A 22,401-nucleotide genomic window follows, 5' to 3' on the forward strand; every position below is an offset into this window, starting at 1 on the left:
TATCCATGCATTACACATCAAGTATGTCCTTACCTATTGGTCTCTATATTGAACTTTGAGTTATGTAAGCAGCAAATGAAAAAAAAAAAAAAAAAAAAGAACAGAATTAGAAAGAACCATCTGTAAATATGTTAGTTTGAAATAATTGTAAACTTAAAATGTAGTTGTTTATAAATGGGAGATAGATACAGTGGCATTTCTCTCTTTATGGGACAAATACAGGTTTTCTTATAAATGCTATAATAATAAGCCTCACTGTTTCCACAAAGGCAACCAGACCTATTTGTAGCTTCAGTAAAACGGTTATCTTACTTTTGCAAAGCTAGCTAATAGCAGCTAAGTTTATTTTAAAACCTAGCTCCAAAGGAAACAGCTGCAATGGGTAGGCTTGGTATTTGTAAATAAATAATTTAAAGATCCCCTCAGCCTGCCTCTCTCCTATCCCCAGCGTCTGATTTAACAGGATTAATAATCGAGTTCTAAATGATCACTAAAAACATTATATTAAATTGGCAATTTATTTCACTTGAAACGGTTAAACTAATGCAATATTTTTCAGGAAGGCGATTGGTATGTGCTTTTAATCTACGTCCTCTACAAAAGAAAAGGCGCACCATGACTAGAACTACATACGCCTGGTGGTTTCTGGTTTCGATTGGTCGTGTCTAGAGAGATCCGACTCGAGCGCTGACGGTCTGTCACATTTCACGCTGACACCAAGCGAACACTAGGCGCACACACAACCATTCACATCCACTCACACAAGCAGGGCTCACAATATTATCGACACATCCAAGTCTGAGCACATCCGTAGAGAGCACGCTGAAGGTAAGGCTTTTGTAGAAAACTACTTCTAAATGTCAGAAAATGAGGCCGGTTTTAGTGGAAAGCTAATAGGCGGATCCTTTCTGTGAGATTGTTTTAATTTTGCCCATGGTTCGTTCTTTGTAATTTTAGGTTGACCACTTTTATCTTTCATCAGCGCGTTTTGCTCTTCTCTGTCTTTCCCACGGTGGAACACAAAAGTCGGTCGCGTCGAGTCCCCAATTTACACTCTACATATACTTTAAACTTAAAGATGAGTTATTTTGTTTTTTCTAACCGAATAGTTTAAAGGGAACCGAGGCGTGGGTGGCTAAGCAATGGGCTTTCTCTCTCCAGAGGAGGAGGAGGAGGGGTTGGTCTTGCTTTCCAAGCTAGCGAACGACATTACGCAGAAGGACTAAACAAGTTTAATTCGTGTTTAAAGTGATTAAAGTAGCGATAAACTCTCTTAGAGGACAACAGCACTGCCGAGAAGATTATCAGGAGTGAAGCCGATGCTCTTGCATAGTGAGGAACCGTGTAATTGTGCTTTTACGCACTAATGTTAGCATGCCTCCGACGCTACTAGCCTCTAGCGAGCTACCGCTGCTGTGAACTTCTGTAGTTTTGGGGGGCAGACAGTTTCGTCTCGTAAAGTAGAATTATAACGCTTTCAAACAGCTCTTTGATGACTTTATTTTACCCTAAAGCTTGTTGTGTGTGTCTTTAGGTAGTTGCCAGACCAGTTTTTGTTAAACCATGCTGTGTTTGGATACGTTACTTGGGGGAAGTATCTCCCTCAAAGCACACACGCGCTTGTCAAAATAAACAGTGAGTTTAGAGTCATGCGTTTGTGTCAATAGTTTTATCTCGTCAATAGTTTAATCTCATCAATAGCCTTTTACATTGGGTTGAACGTCAGGGCGTGTTGGTGTTAGTGCTCACTCTTCAACTTTATTTCTGGACAGTGACAGAAAGCGTCTTCTGTTGGAGGAAACGAGAGGAAAACAGCAAAAAGAAACAGAGGAAATCCCCCAAAAGGAAATGCCAATCGCAGCCGCTGGACAGCCCACGACTCAGGAGCCTCGCGTTTGCCCCCGGCTGCCCTCCACCCCAGAACCTGTCCCTAAAGGGGCTGATTTATTCGACGAGGCGGGGGCGGCGGAGTCTGCGGAGCGGACAGACTACGGGGGTGCAGAGGGCGGCTTTAGTTACAGCCACAGCGGCGCACGGAGCTTCATACACCCCGGATCCAGCAGCTCTCCGCCGCAGTCCCCGACCGCGTCCTCCTCCTCGTTTCTCTTCCACCCCCTTCACCCGCACCAAATGGCTATGGAGCCCCCAAGGACTCGATCGCGTTCTCGCTCCGGATATTACCAGCAGTACAGTGTGAATGGCAATGGGATTACCGGGAGTACGGTCATGGGATCCAACCACCACCATCATCAGCAAGTCCATCCGCAGCAGCTGCACCCGGCCGGCTGCGCACCACTTGGAGCCCACGGAAGCCAAACAGACCAGCACAGAGCCCCAGGAAGTAACTCCTCAGCCGGCATCCAGAGGCTCCCCTCAGTAAATGGTTCGCACCGCATTTCAGCACCAGGTAAACCCCTTTCTTTTAAGACACATAAGCTTTGAATCTTTGCGAAATAATACGAACTTTATTTCTTATGCTGAAAATTTTTAAGTTATAACACAGTAATGCTATGTATGTATTTTAACATTGCCTGCGTTTTGAAACCATTTTATTGACATACAAATTGCTGCTCAGTGTAGAAAAAGAGGTGCAATCTACACACACTGTGTACACTATTGGTGCAGGTGAACAGCAGGTTGTGTGTGCTGTTCACATGTATGGTGACTTTTAAATAATTGATGTAACTAGGTAACAAGTCTGACAGCAAGCATTAGGCAAAAATTAATATTCAAAGACCTACATAGGCTGCCTTGACAACAAAGATGACTGATGACAATAAGTTGTTTTTGAACTGCTCACTTCATGTTAACTTTACATTTCTAGTTTCGTCACTAAAATAAATAAATAAGTTGAAGGAGAATTTGTCCAAGGGTGCATGTGGAGAGTACATGTGAGGGCAGTGTCACAGCCAGTGCAGTGGAGCCATGCACATAGAAACACCTCAGATAGAGTTTCACATTCAGGACCAAGAGAAAGCTTTTCTTTCACTAAAGGTACAGCGGGCTTTTCTGTCTGGCCTCATGTGGTTTGATTAAATTTGACTTCCAGTTATTAGTGAAGATTAAAAATACACATGCAAAAAGCATATTATTGCTGTTTGTCTCTGTTGTTATACAGCTATTTTTCACTTAAAGAAAGCGTCAAATCCTTTTGGCAACTGAATGAAATATAGAATTTGCAGGTGTGTGTACCTCAGTTTAGACAGGTATTACTGGTCTGGGAGAGAAACAAAGATCCAACAGCTGTGCACACACAGGCCAAAGCTGGTTTAGGCTACAGTGCGAGTGACATAGTGCTGTCTATGGACAGGCTTTTTGGACCTGACTGTACTGTATGAGTGCAGAGATTATTGGACACTGGTGACCCATGACCCGTACTCCATCACAGTGGACCTGGCTATGTTGGGATACCACAGATCAATGAACAGAATCGCTGTATTGTATGTCTATCTAAATGGATTTCGACCCCGGGGAAAGAGGCCCAGGCTGAATGTTTCATGGAGGCTCAGTCATTGTGTACAATAATTTGAAGTAAACCTGATTTTCACAAGAGCAAAAGCATTTATCTGGGTTTTAAGTGGGAAACTGTAATATTTAAGTCAATCAGGAGTGAACATGAAAAGATGTGCGTGCTTCCTTTATCGCTATGAAGCTAACAGCTATCTCTTTGTTTCACAATGAGGAAAAATTTGTCCTTAGTCAGGTAAAACCTTGGGACTAATTTCTACTTGAATCTTCTTGAAGAAGAGAAAGCAGCTGGCGGGCTGGACCCAGTCGAACACACCGCTTTTATTAGAGGCTCTTTTTGCAAACTGCTCTGTGCTCATTGGGTACAGTGAAAGACAAGGAGACCTCCTTGGTCTATTCTTCTGTACTAGTCACCTGCGTTGAGCATGAAAGCTTATGGTACTGTATTCTTTCATCTACCCCCTCTTCCCTCTTAGAGTCTTTCTGGGCACTCTTCTCCTCCTGTTCTTTCACAAATGTATTAAACTCTACAATTGTGCTCCTGTTATGGAGGCTAACTGGCTGATACTAGGAAACACTAACCAATTTAAAAGGGAAAAAAGTTTTGAAAACAAGCACAGAGCTGTAGAAGTGCTTGGGCAATGTGCCCACCAAATGCTCATGACTGCTGCCAAATAGTTTGAAGTCGCTAAAACATCCCCTGTAGTCAGTGCTTATCCTATCTTAGTTATGACCCACCCCACTCGTCCCATCTAACACTAGCTCCCTTTAGGATCGGCCGACCCTCTGTGCTCCCCTCCAGTCCATTTGCTGCGGCCTCCTCCCTCCCATTTGTCTAATGGAGGGATCGTTTTAATGGATCGCCCAAAGCAGCAGAGGGCCAGCCACTCCTGCCTCTATACCTTTACCCTGCACTCCACAGCCATCCTCTCCATCCTTCTGTCTCTGACACAAGTGGAAACATGCTCTGTTTTTTAATTTCCCTTTGTCTTGTCACCCAGGCAACCCCCTCTGATTTGGAGGCAAGGTCCTTTGGTTGGATTGACCAAGTAGCAGGGGTTCCCCTTCTCTGTCACTTCAAATGAATGACAAAGCAGTCCATTTGGTCAGCAGGAAAGATGCTGGAGGCTTATGCGCTTCCAGAATATATCTCTGGCCACTCAATCTACAAAACACAAAGTGACAGCGAATACACAGATCTACCTTCTTTGTTTCATTGCAAGTTCTTCACTTCGGATCAAAGGAAACCCTTACCATTTTTATTGATACCACTTACTACCAAAAACTGTAACACTACTAGGTTAAAAAAAATATACATGTTGATTAAAGAAGGGGCATTGCATTTCTATTCCAATTCCTGACATTTTTCCTGACTTTTATTGTTTTTTAAATGCAGTATTTGGTGAAAACAACATTTACATGTTTAATATGTTTCAGTTTTGTTTTTGACTCTCTGAGCCCCCCCTCCCATTGCTCTCCATGCTAAGTAACTCCCCTTTCAGAGTGCTATCATATTATAATCAATTCTGGTAATTAAACTACTGCAACTATCGCATCAGGTTTGTGAAGTTGTAGTTTATTGTTTTGTATCAACGTTTTGTATTTTAATGGATAATTGCATTCTAAGCATCGGTGACGTAGGCTTTGGATAGGACCATACTGCTTACAGCAAGGAAGGTTGAATAAGGCCTGGGAGATATCACTAGATTACTGAAAAATGCATGGATGACATCTAAAACCTCTTCAGGCATGTTTATGATGACGTCGTAGAAAGCTCCAAAAAGTTGTTTGCATAATACCCTCACTTTAAAGATAAAATAAAACAAGTCAAATAGCGGTTTGATATATTTTCCATTTTTTGGAGCCTTTAAATTATTGAGAGTTCTTATCTGGTAGAGTACATGAATATTTCAGCACCATTTCCTATTGGCCCTCATTTTTACATGAAGAGCCTTGGGGTCTCTATGAAGGACCATGTTTTGGCTTTTAAACGAAGCACATAAGGTAAGGAAAGCTATGCCAAATGAAAGGGTAAAAGAAGTATTGAATCTGAGTGACACCTGAGTATGATATGAGGGCAGAGGCGGCGTGCCTCACAGAGCAGGTATGCTGCAGCCTCAGGCAGGGAGCCACTGTGAGTGAATGAGGCGAGGGCTGGGATTGGCTGGCGGCTGATTGAGGGAGAAGGAAAAGATTGAAGTTAAACCAGGGGGTGTGTCCCATGCAAGGAAGTAACTACAAGCCTAGTGAATGCTGAGGGACAGAGGGAGGGCTGGTGTTTGTCGTTACATGTCGGTCTCTCACTCTTAATATAGGAATGTTAACCAGATGCTCCACAGTTTAGTCAGTGGCTGTTCAGTTTGTGGTAGAGCTGCAAGATGTAATGTATGACATTTGGTATAGAATATTTAAGTTTTCTGAAATGTGTACGTTCTTGTCAACCTCTTCAAACTGTAAATATTATCATTTCCAAGTTTAATTGCAGTTGCAATACAGGTCTTTCGTCAAACTGGACCACTAGTTGACCAGAGAGCTTTTATCCTACATCGGCCCTTCTCATTGGTTTAAGGGCGATCATAGTCAGAATGGGACTGGTCTAACAGCAGGAACCAGCCCAGTTAGACTGTCACTGTGGCATTTTAAGCTCCGTTGATGTTCCGTTTCAACACTGTAAGCATCTGCAACTTCTGCTTGTCATTTCAACACTGCTAAAGGCTCCAGCATATTTAGTCTCTTTTTGTATTTCTGGCACTGTACATATTGTCCAGTTCTTTTGCTTATTCTTTTTGGATTTTTATAACTTTATCTCTCTAAAATAGGAGAAGGCTACACTTGCTCTTAGTTGTAGAGGTTAAAAAGCTTCTTAAGTTTTTATTGTGAAGAAAAAAAACGTATTGGCACAGATCTCTGCACATAAAATTATCATAATTTTTGCATTTCAAATGAGGCATAATTAGGGATTGCATTTAAGTCAGTCTCTCCAGTAAGAAACATGTCAACAACTTTGTCTGTTGGGTGTCTCTTGGTTTTGATTGGGCGCCATACTGTCAAGCACACTGGGTTGATTTTAATTTGTCACATCAACAACCTGTTCCAAGAATGAGCCTTAAAAACATGAAATGCATAACTGAGATTGATTCCTCTTCGGCAAAATCACATATTTTACAACCCACTTCAAAAAGCATGTTTCTTACCTTAATTTGATTGATGAGCACTTGATTTATAACCAATTTAGTCTTTACAATATTAAAAAGCACACAACAATTCTTGAAGACAGCAAAAGCAATGTACTTTTAAAACATTCTCTAAAATTTTATGTATGATTCCCTTTACTAACACATTCCATGTATTCAACTTGAACTTCATCCAAGCCTGAACTGTCGCTACAGGGTACACAGTTTGTGACCCCTCATCTACACTTGATTAAAGTGATCAAGACACTATAAAAGAAGTTTAAGATGCAATTAACGACTCAAAAGAATGTAGGGCCATTACCAGTACGTTGCAAGTTAAAAGCATATGCAATCAAGAGGTATTGTAAAAGGCTGCTATTGTAAATGTAAAGCCCAGCGTGCACCGACCCTACATTCCACTTAAAGGAGCTGTATGTAAGGACTAAACAGAAGAGCTAGGTGAGTAGAGTAAATAGGTGGGGGAGGCCAGTGAGGTGTGAGGGCGTCTGGTAGCACGTGCGCTAGGCCCGTTTGAAGCCACGTTAAGAAGGTAATCACCGGGCAGGCGTTCCACATTGTGCGCCTATTTTAAGCTAGCGCAGCAGCTCGTTACCCGGCGCTGCTTGGCGTTAAGGTGTGAAGTGTGCGCTGACATGTGTTCAGGGGGCGGGGTGACGCTAATGTTGCGCATATGCTCTGGTGGAATTGTCTTCAGTGTCTGCTCCTGGAGAGGTAAAAACTCAACTCATGGACATGCTGCAGCGATGTGAGCAAGTGGTAATTTTAAGTTTACAATAGTAAAAACTAGAAAATGGGAGAATGGTGTAAATGGTCACATTTTTATATAGCACTTTTCCACCTTTTACATTAAGGAACCACTCACCCGTTCACATACACATTCATACATCAGTGTCAGCAGATACTGGGGCAAGGTGGGTTACAGCATTCAGCATACAGCATTTGTTGTGGGAGCTAGAATCATACCACCAACCTGTGGGTCAGTGGATCTGTCCACTAACCAATGATTTTTATGTCGGGAGTGGGATTCGACCAACTTTCGGATCAGTGGACAAACACACCAAGCTACTGTCACCCTTACAAAGCACATTCTTTAAGTGGTTTGTATTTTCCACTCCAATTTTTACTATAGACTAGCATTCAGGGAAAATGAATGATTTTGTTAATTAAACTTTATCCGCATGTGCATGGCAAACCGTAACTGTCCCTTGCCACGTACATAGCTTTTTCTGAACTGAACATGTTGGCATGATTGTTGAGAGACTTTCAGATTGTCAGAGCTGGGAATATGTCTGGGAATAAGTCTCCTGCACAGATCCTAGCATTCACTACAACCTGGAGAGGACGAGTGCAGCACGAATTTGGTTATTTCATCCTAACTTATTCAAACAACCTGGCCAGAAAAATTTGTTTCCAGTGCTTATTGCCACTTGTAACTTGTATTTTCTCTATTGGCCGTGTGGAGCTTTTCCTTAAAAAGGGAAGTGTTCATATAAGGGAGATGTGGAGATAAGACAGTAGGAAGTGTGGATGCAGCGAGATAAAAGGGTGAGAATATATGGCGGACAGACAGGGCCGGCAGATAGGGAAATAGATCGGTGACTGGGAGAGAGAGACAGAGGGAGGGAGGGCTGGTGATGAAGTGATGGAGAGTGTGAGGAGGAGGAGGAGGAGGAGGAGGAGGGTGTGTGAGGAAGAGGGCGGAGGAAATGGATAGAAATAGCTGATGCACTCTGAGGCGTACAGAAAATCAATAGTAGTCAGGAGGGGAAGCCACTACCCCCACCTAGCCCTCCCTCCCCTTCTCCTTCTCTGCCTGCCCTTCACTCCTCTCTCTGGATCCATACTAGGCCTGCACATACCGAAATTATGTTTAATACGGAGTTTGCTAATACAAGTTTAACATATAAAAGACAAAATATTCATGCAAATGCTCAAAACAGGAACTACATCAAGACAGTGGCAGTTGCTCAGTTGGCAGAGTTGGTCCTCTGATCTGAAGGTTGGCAGTGCGAAACCTTCTCTCGACATAAACATCAGTGGTAGATCGGTCTAGCTCCCACAGATGGATACTGTCCTTTGGCAAGGGTTATCATTTAAAAAAGCATAAAAATGTATACGGAATCTAGAGCTAGACCAATATGCTTTCCCCCCAATACCAAAACCCAAAACCTTTATTTAGAATACAGAGTAGCCGATGGCCCATAAGCTCTGCTGATTGGCCATTGGCTACTCAATATCGGTCAAAGTAAAAAAATATGATTTGAAATGACTGCTCCATTACTGTCTATACAGGTCTGCATTACTGTGTGTGTGTGTATATATATATATATATATATATATATATAACAGATTTCAAATGATATAGTGCAGAGTAATGATTATTAGATTATTATCTATTCTCAATTATTGATCGACCAACCCCTTAAACAATAGCCTGTAAATATCTAGATCAGATCTTATAAACTATACCTGTATTGGTACAATGCATTTTAGAAGACTACACATTTTTTCCATCTCTTCACTGCTCTTCACCTGCTCACCTTCTTGATCATGCTTTGTGGTTCTTTAGCATCTTTACACTTTTGTCCACCCTCACAAGCCCCTCCCGTAATGTCTCAGTCAACGATGTTTTGGGGCAGTTTCATATATTTAATAATTTTGACCCTTTTCAAATAAAATTGAGATATTTAGTAATCTTAAACGGTCCGTTGCCATTTTCTTCCTCTTGTACACATTTGCTATGGTGACAGATCTCCTCCCACTCTATAAAAGTGATGTGCAATGTCCACAGAGCATAGAAAGTGTCTATTTTAAGGACTGTGTTGTGACTTTCATTGGCTGCTTGTTGTTTACCAAGGCTAAAGTTATGTTCTGACAATTAGGGAAGTGTGAACATTTTCGATAGAACTTTAAAAAATCACATTGCTGCTAAGGACAAAATGATGCATTGACTAAACCGTGTTTTTGACAAATAGTTTTAGACAAATTAGTAAAACCTACATTGATTTGTCAAAGTATCAATAGAAATGGTTTTAGCATGATTTCTGGTATGGGAGAACCAAGCTAGTCATGATAACTATATGATTCATTGTTCAAAAAATGGCAGCTGGGATAGTATTTTTGATGCTTAATTTTGCATGTAGAATTTCTTGGACAACAAAATGTTCTTATTGTTTTTGTTTTACGTTTACATTTAAGGTGTTGATTGTTGAATAACTAACATCTAGCAGTCTTTCATTCTGTTATTTATGGCTATTTGGGGTTAATTTATCACTGACTTAAAATGTATCTCTTCTCAATAAACTGTCATTTGGTGCCAGCCCTCGATGGAGCATTTACCCCTGAACTATATATAAATATATTGTAGTGCGAGTTTGGACAGCTTTACCAATTACTGTTTGACCAATGCCTAATTGTAACCAGTTTAATCAATAGCACAGTTCCTTTCATAGAGTTCTTTGTACAACAATAGAAATACAAGGCTCACTTTGGAGTTAGAAAGGAAAAATTATGAACACCGCCTCAGTGGTGGAGGTGTGAGCTGTACTTTGCACCTATCACAAACAAGCAGACTCCTTGCTGTGTAGAAAAGCAGACAAAAATACATTAACATATTTCAAATTTCAAACTATTCATTAAGCCCTCCGTATAAGCCCTTTGGAAATTAACCTTTGGGGAGGAAAAAAAAGAAAAAGACGATGTTCACATGCATTAAAATTCCTTCTGCAGTCTCTCCTATTCAGCAAGTCTTGAGAGGCCCTGAGCGCAGAAACCAAGCCTGGCTGAGTGCAGTGTGTGTCAGGCCCACAGTGGACATGATGTCACCCAAACCTGTTCAGTAGCTTCTGTGTCGTGCTCCATAGAGTCACTGCCGCTCAATGACTGCGCTCTGACTCAATTTACCGCACTCTGACAATGTACAAGCAGAGCCCATATTCAGACAGCGGCTCGGATTTGCCCATTGTGATCGGTGAATGAAAGCCGTACAGAGCAGCGCAGTGGAGCCGGCCAGTCTCATGAATGCTTCAGCACTATTTCTTCCCACATCGTTTTGGTAAAAATAGCCTCTTAGCTAGTTTGTCCTCCGCTAATATCAGCTTTACTCACCTCAACCTTTTCAGTCAGCTTCTTGTGGCTGTTCTGAGGCTTGGAGAGAAAGTGCCTTTTTAAGAAAAACGATAAATTCAGTTGCAAAACCCTCTCTCTTATCTTTTATTCTTTCACCTGCCTCTTTCTTTGTTGTCAATCAGGGCTATTCTTCAAAGCCAAGGCAGTAAGCAGGAAAAATCCCTCAAATAAACAACCATGAGACGAAGAAACACTTTTCTCAACCCTTTCTGCATCTGTTTGCTTTGACTTTTGCTTTCTTCCTCTCCCTAGTATGGTTAAGGTGTCTGATGCGCCCTTGGGAGCGCTTACCCTTGCCGCGCGCACCACTGCCACCATCTGCGGCGAGAATGTCCCCTGCTAAAGACTGGGCCCGTGACAAAGGCAAAAACAAAAGCCCGAATAAATAGAGAAGACAATAAAAAGATGAAAGGATTGTGAGGAAAACAAAAGAGTAAAAGTCTTAACCACGATGCAAGCAGCGGTATCATCAGACAGCCCCTCTAATCCAGGATTACTGTGTTGATTTTGTGTGTGTGTGAGTGTGTACCTACTACTGTCTCTGATCTGCTGCAAGGCTATACCATATGTGTTTGAGGCTCTCCAGTCAGCAGACCTTCACAAACATGTTGTCATTGTTTCATGCTGCTGTATGCAATCCAAAACAACAAACGGATTAAATATTCACTATACAGATAAACAAAGGACTCATCAGATTGTTTGCCATCAATTTGAGTAAATTGTCTAGAATGTTTTGTAAAATTGTAGTTAATCTACATCGAGGACTTGCCATATTGTCACATGAAGCTTTTCTGACTTATTGATACCAAGGCTTACATTTGCTTAGGTTTTGTCTATTGCAGACAGTGGGAATAGATCTGCTCTCATCGGTTGGTAACCAGAAATCTCCTAACCCGAGTTTAAACATAGACTGTATATATACTTGGCCATAGCCATCCTGCTATCTGCCGCGATTCAAATAGGAAGTGGGCGCTCTTCCAGCTCCATCAACTCTGGCTCCAATTCACTTTACATTAGAAAACTGTCGCCCCTCTCTCCGTAACTGCTGCTGTCAGTCTCATCATTTTGGTCTTAAAATGCTCATATTAACCTACTCTACATGGTCCTGGCATTTTTATTTTGCTATTGTGTTTGTAATTAAAGATGAACATTGATAACAGACAAATCAGGCGTTGCGAGGTTACTTCCGCTAGCATTATCAACAGGTTTAATTGTCAGTGTTGCGCCCGCTTCCTGCTAAACCAGCGGTGCAGGCGGGAAGGGGTGTACCAAGCCTCACTACAGTTTGGCTCTTTGGTTGTTATGATACTCTCAATCGGAATTCCTAATATGCAACTTGGCTCCAAATTCGCCCCTATTACCTAGTTATCTTGATGAGCTTCATTTGACTGGAGCCGAATACTATGGGTGACGTCACACTCCCTTAGTCCATTTCTTTGTACAGTCTAAGGGTTCAAAAGAGTTTTATGTGCAGAATACCAGCCACACCTTTGTCAGTCTGCCCATCACAAGTGAGACTTTTGAATTAGCTTACAGTCGGGCTGAAGCATGAATGATTACAAGAAATCAATTAATTGTTATGCAATCATGAGAGTCTAAAATTGTTATTGCTATGATAAGACCATTACATTAAAAACATGTATATTTAGACAAGTGCATTACGGTAAGTATTTTTCTCCTTTTTCTTGTTTCTAGGAGCTTCTGGCGGGTCGTACCACTGCCACCCAGACCACGCGTACGGAGAAGAAAGTGATAAGGTAAGTGCACACACTCATGAAAACCATGCTCACAAGTCACACGAGGAGCAAATTTGTCCTGGTCTTAACTTTAAACGTGAAACATTACAGTTATTATCACCTTAAATTACAAAGGAAAGGGATGATTTGTTGGCGGTGACAGGGAGACAGGATGCTCGGGGTAGGTGTTGGAGAAAGCTGGGAGGAAGAGAGAGGCGTAGGAGCGGTGAAGGCGAGGCTTAAACTGGGAGGGGGTATTGCTAATGATTCCACCTCCAGCTGTGGGACTTGGTTGGACTGAGAGAGGAGGAAAGGAGGTGAGGAGGGAGGGAAGGAAGGGAGGAACAGTGGCACAGGAAACAAAATGGGCTTTGAAAATTTGTTGATGGAAAAAGAAAATCTGTGGGGGAGGGAGAGGGTGTTTGAGTGGAAGCATGTCTGCAAATATTAATGAATTTGTAAAAGCAAATGGCCATACATTCAACTGTGTGCAAAGCTGAGAGCTGGTCTAGGCCTGTTTTGTGTGTGGTAAGCACTGGTGAAGTACTGGACTAGTGCACTCGAAACTGTGAGAGATTAACACTCAAGTAAATTAAAAATGAGTACTACTAAAAATATCAAGAATTGATTTGAGTATCAATTAAATATAAATCTGTTTGACAAAATATCCAACAGTCAGTCATATTTTTAACTGATTTTCATTTTACATTTGCCATTAATGTGACCAACACAGTAAATTACTCAAGTATATACGCTGGAAATGCTTTATTTAATCCAATATGAATACATTTTTAGTCATTTATTTTATGCTTGGATGACTTACCTCAATAGTAGAGCACGATATCGACAAAGAAAACCATATCGATCGATTGTTTAGAAGCCAGAGTGGCCAATCAGATCTGCTGATATTTTGGGGAGATGTTGGGCCAATTTTGATCATTTTCCTCAAATTATGTAATTTAAATTTAGTAAAAACTCACAGCCAATTTTTCACCACAAACCCATAAGAGAGCAGCGTAGTGATGTTTTCAGCAGTTATCTATTTGTACTAAAGTGTTCAAATAAAGCTCTATGGGTATTTTTATGCTGCAGGTCACCCAAAACTAAATATTGGCCAGCACTGGGGATTTAAGGCCAATGCAGATACTCTAAAAAGTCCAAATATTGGCCCATTATGTCAGCTGACCGATTAGATCAGACTATCTCTACTCACGACTGTTGAGAGGAAATCAAGATTATTTCTTTCTGTGTCTAGCATTGTCGTTGTCGTGTCATTCCGTCATATCGTATCCACAAAACATGACAGCTACGGCAACAGCCAATAAGACCGAGCGTCAAGGGTGGAGTGACGGACACAGAGGAGCAAGATAGAAACACAACAAATGTCAAAAGGACAATGATTATTTTATTACTCACCGTAAAGCTATTAGGTTATACTGTAGCGTTAATCAATGCCCTTTTATTTTTAAAGCCTAGTATTTTCTATGCATATGCATGGGATCCACTCCAGAAAACCTTGCTATTAATCCAGTTTGAAGTGTTAAAAAATAAAAATGGAGAAAAAGGCAATGGTAGTTCCTCACGTGTGCCGTGTTTACATAAATCCACAGAGTGAGGATTGCTGGGTGAAGCTGTTGCAGATTAGCAATAGACAAACAGGAAGTAGTGTTTTGTTTATTGACCATTTTCTGTCTGGGCAAAATATTTTCTGAGCTATGTTTTAAGAAATAACATACTTATGACTTGCATATAATGTAAAAGTGCAGTGCTTTGACTGTTTTGCCAGATGAGTCTCAAAGTGAGTTGCTTGAATATAAAAATTTAGACTCACGATTATTTTGACCAAACTAATATCGATTAACGATATTATCATAATTATTAAACCAATGTTTAGTTTTTTAAAAAGTCATTAAACATCAATTACCATACAATTTGCAGGTGTCTGAGCAATCACCTTTATTGTTTTATTTTTTATTTTTTGATGCAAATGAAATTAACAATGAATGAATAATAAATCTGTCAATTATATATTTTTTCTATTAAAAAAACACGTGAACTAACCTGAGAAAAACCCCACAAAAAAGGATAGGATAAAGACTATGCTGGCATTGCAGCCATCAGCTGTGCAAAATGTAATTTAGCTAGCCCTAACCTAGCGATAACAAAGTCGACACAAACACATACCATTATACCATTCATACAAATCCAAACTAACACAAACTACATTCAATAGTTTATTTCACATGGTGTATTACTTACGGCTCAAGTTATAATATTAACTCCACACATCAGACTTCACTTTTTTGATTGGAGGATATAAATGTGTGGAGTCTTCCGGATCCAGATCCACTGCCTGCCCATTAGCCATGATAGTGACTGAGGTCAAGAACCATTCCCAAACTATAATAAAGGGCCCCCTTGTAGGCAAACACCAGAACTAACTTCTAAACATTGTATTGAAACTGGAAACATGAGACAGTCTGCCTTAAGGGCGATTTATAATCAGGTAAAAAATGCCACAAACAATTAATTGCAGTTTTTGATAGCGATTAGCTATATTGTCATATGTCAGGTGTAGGGATGGGATGATATGAGTCTGCTAGCTCTTAGAGGTCTCTTTGCTGCAGTCTTTGGGCTCGGAGGATCGCAAGATTTAAAATCTCATCATCTCACCTCTGCACTCTCTCTCACGTGAAAAAAACAAGACTAAAAAAAAAAAAATCCTCATTCAAATTTCAGAAATCCATGTTGTTTTTCAGTCCCATGTGATGTTTTTTCCCTTTCTTTTTTCGTGGTAAGTTTTTTGTAAATGCACGGACCATGTGTATCCCTGATTGGATAATCCCCCTGTCAGTCATGCCCATTTGAAAACGAAGTGATCCAACAGTGACCAGACTCAGTTCTTGGTAAATTTTTGGAGAAGTCTGTATTCTGGATCCCAGGCAAATAAATCTTTTTAATCTTGATAAAATAATCAGTTGACTAATGAAAACGTGGAATAACTAAGACCCAATCGACCAATTCATTGACCAAGAGACCAAAGCCCTGCAGCCTTAGTTTTCAGGATGTGCAAGTCATACATTGACTCATATGATTTAGCTTATGTCACAAATTCATATGATCCCATTTTTACTTGGGAGCACACAGCATCCTCAGAGCTTATTCCAGTTCTGGGAAGCCACAACAGCTGGTGACCACACTCTCTCTCTGTGAATGCATGCACATATCCCAAATGTTGTGAAATAGGACGTGGTAGTGGCAGGGTGTGTCGGGAATATCTGTCCAGTGCACTGTGTCTGCGGAGGGGGACAGGGAGGGAGAGTGTGTGGGCTCTGCAGAATGTAATATTCAGTCATGGTGGACTGCCTCACTCTGTTTCTGGGAGTCACTCTATGTATCCATTTGTCTGTGCTTTTGACTGTGTATTTAGGCTTTAAAGCAAAGAAACAGTGTATTTCCACAAGCTGAGTGTTAGAACATGCATGTAGCAGTGCAGCATGAAATGGCTTCACAATATGTTTTTATCTGTGAGTTATCCTCATACCAGTGGCAAAAAGAATCTAATTTTTTTTTTTTTTTTTTTTTTTTTTTACTATATGATAATGATATTCAGAAGATATTGAGGTTTAAGTATCAGACAAATGTGAAATCACTCAGTATATCCTTGTTTGGGAGTTTGCATTAAGTCTGTTTCAATATTTTTCTTTAATCTGCTCTTTTTGTAGCATTTTGAGAGATGTATATATATATTTTTATGAGCAATATACATCGGTATTCAGGTTTAGTATTATAGATTCTAGATTATGCTGCTCATCTGTATTGACCATACAAATTTTTTCCAAATTTTTACATGCTGTGTTGAATTTTGAAACAAGATAAATTACAAACCCTTTCATACGGGGTCACAATCCAGTGTGTCAGTTCTAAGCCAAGAAAAATGTAGATGACTGGTTTAGGAAGAAGCAGATTAGAAAAACACAGGATTTACCCCAACTGAAAAAAATGGATGAAGGTTCTATCACTGTCGTTTTGATACACTGTAACTTAATCATAATATACTGTACAAACTACTCTTAGACTTGTCACAATTACATATTTTGGAGCACGATATATTGTTACAGAGAAATATGGCAGTAAACGATAATATTGAAACTACTTTATGCCACTGATTAAAATTAAAATAAATCAAACCCTTTTTAAATAAACTATCATTAAAAGGCCTGAGCTACAACAAATATGTCGTTAAATAAGTCTAATTATTGCTTCATTCTGCTCTCTACAGTTCAAATCTTTTTGTTTTACAACTACAATAACAAAAATCTCCCCATTTTTGCAAAGTAATTCTACACATGATAAATATTGAGCCGCAAAAAATACTGTTCCAGCTTTCATGTATTGAAGGATAAGTCGTTATAATAATTGTAACAGGCCTAACTACTCTTAAACAAAATTATAATGGCTATAGTTATCACTACAGGGTTATAATACAACATAGTCTAACAAATGGAAAAGAAATGGACCAAATAACTGGGGGAAGAGTTGCACACAAGAACACAAGAAGGCCACAATAAAGTGTGTAGCTTGGGGAAACATGCGCACACACAGTTCTTTGTCTGGCACTGCTCCCTCCCACTGACACGGGTAGACAGCCCCATCAAACTTTCATACTAATGGCCAATGGTCTCCGCGTCCCTGGACAAACTGTGTCTACCTACGGCATGTGTCTTGTCCAAGAACCTTTCGTCTTGTCCCTTCAGATTTGAGCCAAGGGTCTAAGGATGGGACCAAAGAGGAAGAGGAGTCCTGCGAAGAGCCTGAGCTTATCTGTTAGATGGGATGGGGGGATGGGGAGGAGCATGCCGGATTGGGTGGGGGTGTGGCGGAGGGGGGGGGGATATGCCGTCCCATGACGGGAGTGTCTGGCTTGGATATGAAAATGGGCACAGTAGATGTCCCTAGGGGTTTGGGGTTTGTTGGTATGGTGGTGGTGAGGTGTCAAGGCAGGGTGGAGAGGGGGGCGGGCCTTAGAGATAGTGGGGGCGGTGTCTATGGTGGTGCCCTCAGAATGGGCATGTAGCTCATTAAACTGAATTGTTTAAAGGATGATTTTATGTAACCCATATACTGGTATGTGTGTACATTGGATTTGATTGGACAATATTTGTAATGCAATGAACGTGATTAATTTTATGCATCATTGTTAAGACACTGAAAGATGGAATAGAATTTGGTTACATTGCTCACTCTATTTTCTTGTGTGTACACCCTGCATCGTATAATACAAATACTTACTCTTACCATTTGCTCTAGTTGACTTGATTTGCTCTTTTCATTCATGGTTTCTTTTGCAAAAACTAATCAGTACTATATACATATATATCTTATTATTATGTTATCAATTTTTTTAGACTTAAACGTGGTCCAGTTTTTCAAAGAGTTACGTGAAATCTTAGATCATGACACCACATACCCCACAGTGTAGCTTCTGAAACTTTGGGAGGTATTGTTCTTTATAGGCTGTAGACTCAAACAGTGGCAGCTGCCCATGTGTGAATGTGCGCATGTCTGCAGGCGTTTCCATACGTGTGTGCGTTTCGGCAGCCTGCTCTCCAGCTGTTTCCTGTTAGCTATCACGCTGCTCTCAAGGTTGCTGAGCTGTGTGGATGTGTGTGTTAAAAGTCACAGCCGCTGAGTCATTTTTATCACACTTTAACAACGTGTCTCTCCCACGAAGAGTGCTGGTGAGAGCCGGGATCAAGTCGGTCTAAAGGGAAAAGTGTTGAACTCTTTGGAAGTCTGTGTGCGCCTCAGAGGGCCCTGTTTCTTCAGAGCACATTTGGGCCTAAGACAGTGACTAAGAGCTGACACACAACATGTGTGCTCATGTCTAGTGCCAAGTGCGAGAGTCACTCCTCTGACAGTAAGTCGAGTGAGTCACTGCTTCGATAGGATTAAACATAGTTGGTTTATGATTTCTTCACTAATATGAGGCATTGCCAACCAGGCTCACTCCTGTTTGCACTATATTGTGTATTCAAACATTTAGGGTGTGTGTGTGAGTCAAACTGCCTGTGAGAGCTTGTCTAGTGTTTACGTTTCCTCTCTCCAAGAGGAAGTGACTTTGACCCTGAGGCCCTGCTGGTGTAATACGCTCTCTTTCACACTCCAGATCATACAGGAAATACCATGACTCACAAAGGAGCTTAGTGTCTATGGAGAAGTATAGATTGTTGGCCAGAGAAAATGTAAAGTATGAACAAACTGATGTATATGATGCGACTACTTTGGGTCACTAACCACAGTCCCCTCTGTTTTCCCCAATTTTCCTTTTTCACTCATCAAGAGTGAGGAAAGCCCCAGTCCGAAGCGCCAGAGGCTATCCAGCCAGTCTGTCCTGGAACAGCTCACCTCCTCTGCCCCACCACCATCTACCCCGTCACCCCCCATTCGCCCCTGGGAGTCAGGACCTGCCAATCGCAGACCACCTCATCCCCATCCCCACTACCACCAGGAGAGATGCCTCACCCCAGCACGGCTCAGGCGCAGGTAAAGGGCTCCCCTAATTTATAACTAACCTTAAGCATTGAATCATGGGAATTTAACTAATATTTCTCCTCTCCCTCCAGCCCACCAGCCAGGCGCCAGCGCGGGCGTCTCTCCAGACCATCTCGTCATGTGCCGCCTCATCACCACCCCACCACACCAGGGCCTGTCAGGCTGCCCTCAGACCTCCAGGACGAGAACTACCACATCCCTCACCTCCCCACACACCAGACATTCCCCGCACACACCCCTAGTGCCTATGGCCAGACCCCTTCTGCTGGGGCAGCACTTGGGTCAGAGGAGCCTCGCGCCTTCCACCCTCCTGCCCTGTCCCCTCGACTGTTACACCAGGCTGCACACCACCACCACCACCATAGTCAGCAGCAGCATCATGCCACACAGCAGCAAGGAGCCATGCTCATGGACCTACATGAACAAGTGAGTGCACATTGTGTAGAAAACATTACATCAGTTATCATCATGGAGGATGATGTAAACATAATAATTAATGCAGCCATGGGCAGCAGAGAAATAACCCTGATGTGTTGTGCAGCTCCAGCAGGGCAGTGTTCCCATCTCGTACACGGTGACCCCGGTGCCTCCTCATGGGCTGGCGGCACCTCTGTGCAGTGGACAGCACCTCCCCCCTGCCTGCTCCTCTCAACAGCAGGTCCCTGCCTGCAGCACAGTGGTCTTCAGCACTGGACAGCATTACCACCCGGTGAGAGGAACACTGCTATCTGTTCTTGTGTGTGGGCTTGGTAGTAGAAGTACACTTTGTACGGCACATTTTCTCCTACGACTTGACAAGGAAAGCCAAAGTGCCTAGTGAACAATAACAAAGTGGAAAATGTTACCGCTTACGTGAGATTGGATATTCTTTCTATGATCTTGAATGCCACCTTGTGGAACTTTAGTTTAACTACAACAACAGTGAACCTTTTTTCTTTAAACAATATAATTAAACCTATTGTTTCTTTCTCACCAGATGCTTCAGACATGTTCAATGCAGCATCTCCCTGTGCCCTATGCGTTCCCCTCTCTGTTGTCCAGTGACCCTCAGTTTCTGCTGCCCCCTCCCCCTCACCTCACCCACCACCCTCCGCACATCCACGCACCCGGACAGTTCCTGCCTTTCCAGACACAGCAACCACGATCGGTAAGTCATCAGTTTAGTCATTAGCTTATTTTTTTAATAATGAACTAATTTTTTTTTTTTTCAATACTTTTCGGTGCCCCCTCTAATATGTGCTTTTCTCTTTAGCCTTTACAAAGAATTGAAAATGAGGTGGAACTCCTGGGAGAGCAGCTGTCTGTTGGTGGAGGCTTCAGCTTCAGTCACCATCGGCACCACCACCACCACCAGCCCCCCTCCGCCTTGCCCCCCTCCACCCCACTGCAGTTCCTGTCCCACCACGACCCACTGTCACAGGAGCTCTTCACAATGGTCATTAGCTCAGTTTGTGGTGATCTCTTGATTATTATGTTTTTGACTGAATCTCAAAATGTGCTAATGTTTTAATTTTCATATTCCACAGCCCTATCCTCACTTCATGCCTCGAAGAATAACAAGTCGTCGGTACCGCTCTCAACAAACTGTACCTCCATCACCGTACCACCCCAGCTTCCTGCCTTATTTCTTGTATGTAACTTCAAAAATCTGAAGTCAAATTTGTATTATTATCTGCACAATTGTTTAGAATTTGGAGTGTTTTCTTTATTAATTTGTTTCTCACATTTTTCTATTTATTTCAGGTCTATGCTTCCTGTGCCCCCAAATGTAGCCCCCGCTATAAGTTTGGAGCTGGATGTGGAGGATGGAGAGGTGGAAAACTATGAGGTATTATTTCCTTCTTTGTACATTTGTATTAATATTACTAATGTATGTATGTGTAAGTTAATCAAAAAACCTATCCCTACCACCATCACCGGACTACAAACTAATCATTTAATAATTATAATTTTGTTTGAGCAATAGCAACAATATTTTGATCTATTGTCCAATAAAAATAGAATACATTTGAGATTAAATAAATATAGTTAATATCTACAAAAGTAGCTTTTGTCCACATTGTCTTTGCTGTGTATTTCAGGCCTTGTTGAATCTAGCTGAGCGTCTCGGAGAGGCCAAACCTCGAGGTCTAACAAAGGCAGACATAGAACAGCTGCCGTCATACAGGTTTAACCCCAACAACCATCAGTCTGAGCAAACTATGTAAGTACTTTGTTTTCTCCAACATATGCTCAGTGAAATTACCGTGTGACTTGAGCTGACTGAAAAGCTGCTTTGTGTTACAGGTGTGTGGTGTGCATGTGTGACTTCGAGTCTCGCCAGCTCCTGAGGGTTTTGCCATGTAACCACGAGTTTCATGCGAAGTGTGTGGACAAGTGGCTCAAGGTGAGTAATCAATATTGTTTTCAGTCAGGCTCCAAGTAAGTTGTATTGTAGTTTATAGCAGTAGTTTGCTTGTCTTTTATTGACCACATACTATTTCATTGTTTATTTATTTATTTATTTTTTCTGTTGGTTAAATTAACAATTTTTGTGAAGCCTGACTACAAGGCAACTGCAGTTGTCGTATTTGCAATAGTAATAGTTGCAGTACATGTACTATCAGTAGCAATATTTATAGTTATAGTTTGCTGTACTGTTAGTTTACCATGTTTCTTACTATTCCCATTTCAATAAATGTTTTTCTTTGATTTCAGGCTAATCGGACCTGTCCTATTTGCCGAGCGGATGCCTCTGAAGTCCAGCGGGATTCTGAGTAACCTCGTATCCCACCGTTTCTATAACCTAAACTCCAATGTGGATGCACAAACCAATCAGTGAACTGTATTTTTATGCTAACCAATGGAGTGAACTTCCTCCTACTTTCCGTGGACCAGTGCTTCTGAATCCCAAACACCAGACTCCAAACTGTTATTCCGGGACCGGCTTTTGGGGAATCTTCTACTGACTGTGCTCATTTTAGGCCTTTGAACTGTTGCCCTGTTACTCTGCCTTCTGCTACAAATGGCCTTGAAACACTCTCACCGCCGCAGTGTCATGTGTTGGTGGATATTTAAAGTTGTATTTTTTAACTAATTAAAAGCTCTTTTAAGATGATGTAACTTCCTCAGTCTGTTACCGTATGGACAGGAAAAGATTTTTGAAAACATATTGTATAGTTGTACTAACACCCCAGAGGGAGGATTGACAGTCCAAAGATTATGAATTTTATAACTAAGATACCTTTATTGTTATTAATCTGGTTGTTAATACAGTGAGAATTGTCATAACAAACAGAAACTGTCCTTTTTACTAAACATTAAAATTTGAATTTTGAATC

The 22,401-nt window shown here is 41.4% G+C and overlaps 1 protein-coding gene across 2 annotated transcripts; it reads left to right on the top strand.

Annotated features, from left to right (window-relative positions):
- The first annotated feature begins 705 nt into the window (after window positions 1-705).
- On the top strand, window positions 706-22,401 carry rnf38 (ring finger protein 38). 2 transcript variants are annotated; one of them, XM_033966525.2, is made up of 13 exons: window positions 706-828; window positions 1,773-2,407; window positions 12,486-12,547; window positions 18,870-19,072; window positions 19,153-19,507; window positions 19,623-19,790; window positions 20,058-20,228; window positions 20,334-20,516; window positions 20,608-20,711; window positions 20,825-20,909; window positions 21,163-21,284; window positions 21,368-21,467; window positions 21,779-22,401. In XM_033966525.2, the coding sequence occupies exons 2-13, from the start codon at window positions 1,849-1,851 to the stop codon at window positions 21,839-21,841; spliced, it is 2,175 nt and encodes a 724-aa protein (XP_033822416.1). In that variant the 5' UTR covers window positions 706-828; window positions 1,773-1,848; the 3' UTR covers window positions 21,842-22,401. The 2 variants fall into 2 exon arrangements, with proteins under 2 accessions (XP_033822416.1, XP_055077498.1); XM_055221523.1 differs by lacking the exon at window positions 706-828 and adding an exon at window positions 874-1,332.

This window comes from Periophthalmus magnuspinnatus, chromosome 1 (assembly GCF_009829125.3).
Source record: "Periophthalmus magnuspinnatus isolate fPerMag1 chromosome 1, fPerMag1.2.pri, whole genome shotgun sequence".
Taxonomy (NCBI): domain Eukaryota; kingdom Metazoa; phylum Chordata; class Actinopteri; order Gobiiformes; family Gobiidae; genus Periophthalmus; species Periophthalmus magnuspinnatus.

Bases quoted from the DNA above. Each gene is read 5' to 3' on its own strand.
- rnf38 (XM_033966525.2), top strand. From the start codon at position 1,849: ATGCCAATCGCAGCCGCTGGACAGCCCACGACTCAGGAGCCTCGCGTT. The intron at 12,548-18,869 runs GTAAGTGCACAC...TCACTCATCAAG, and splicing joins ACGGAGAAGAAAGTGATAAG to AGTGAGGAAAGCCCCAGTCC. The intron at 19,791-20,057 runs GTGAGAGGAACA...CTTTCTCACCAG, and splicing joins CTGGACAGCATTACCACCCG to ATGCTTCAGACATGTTCAAT.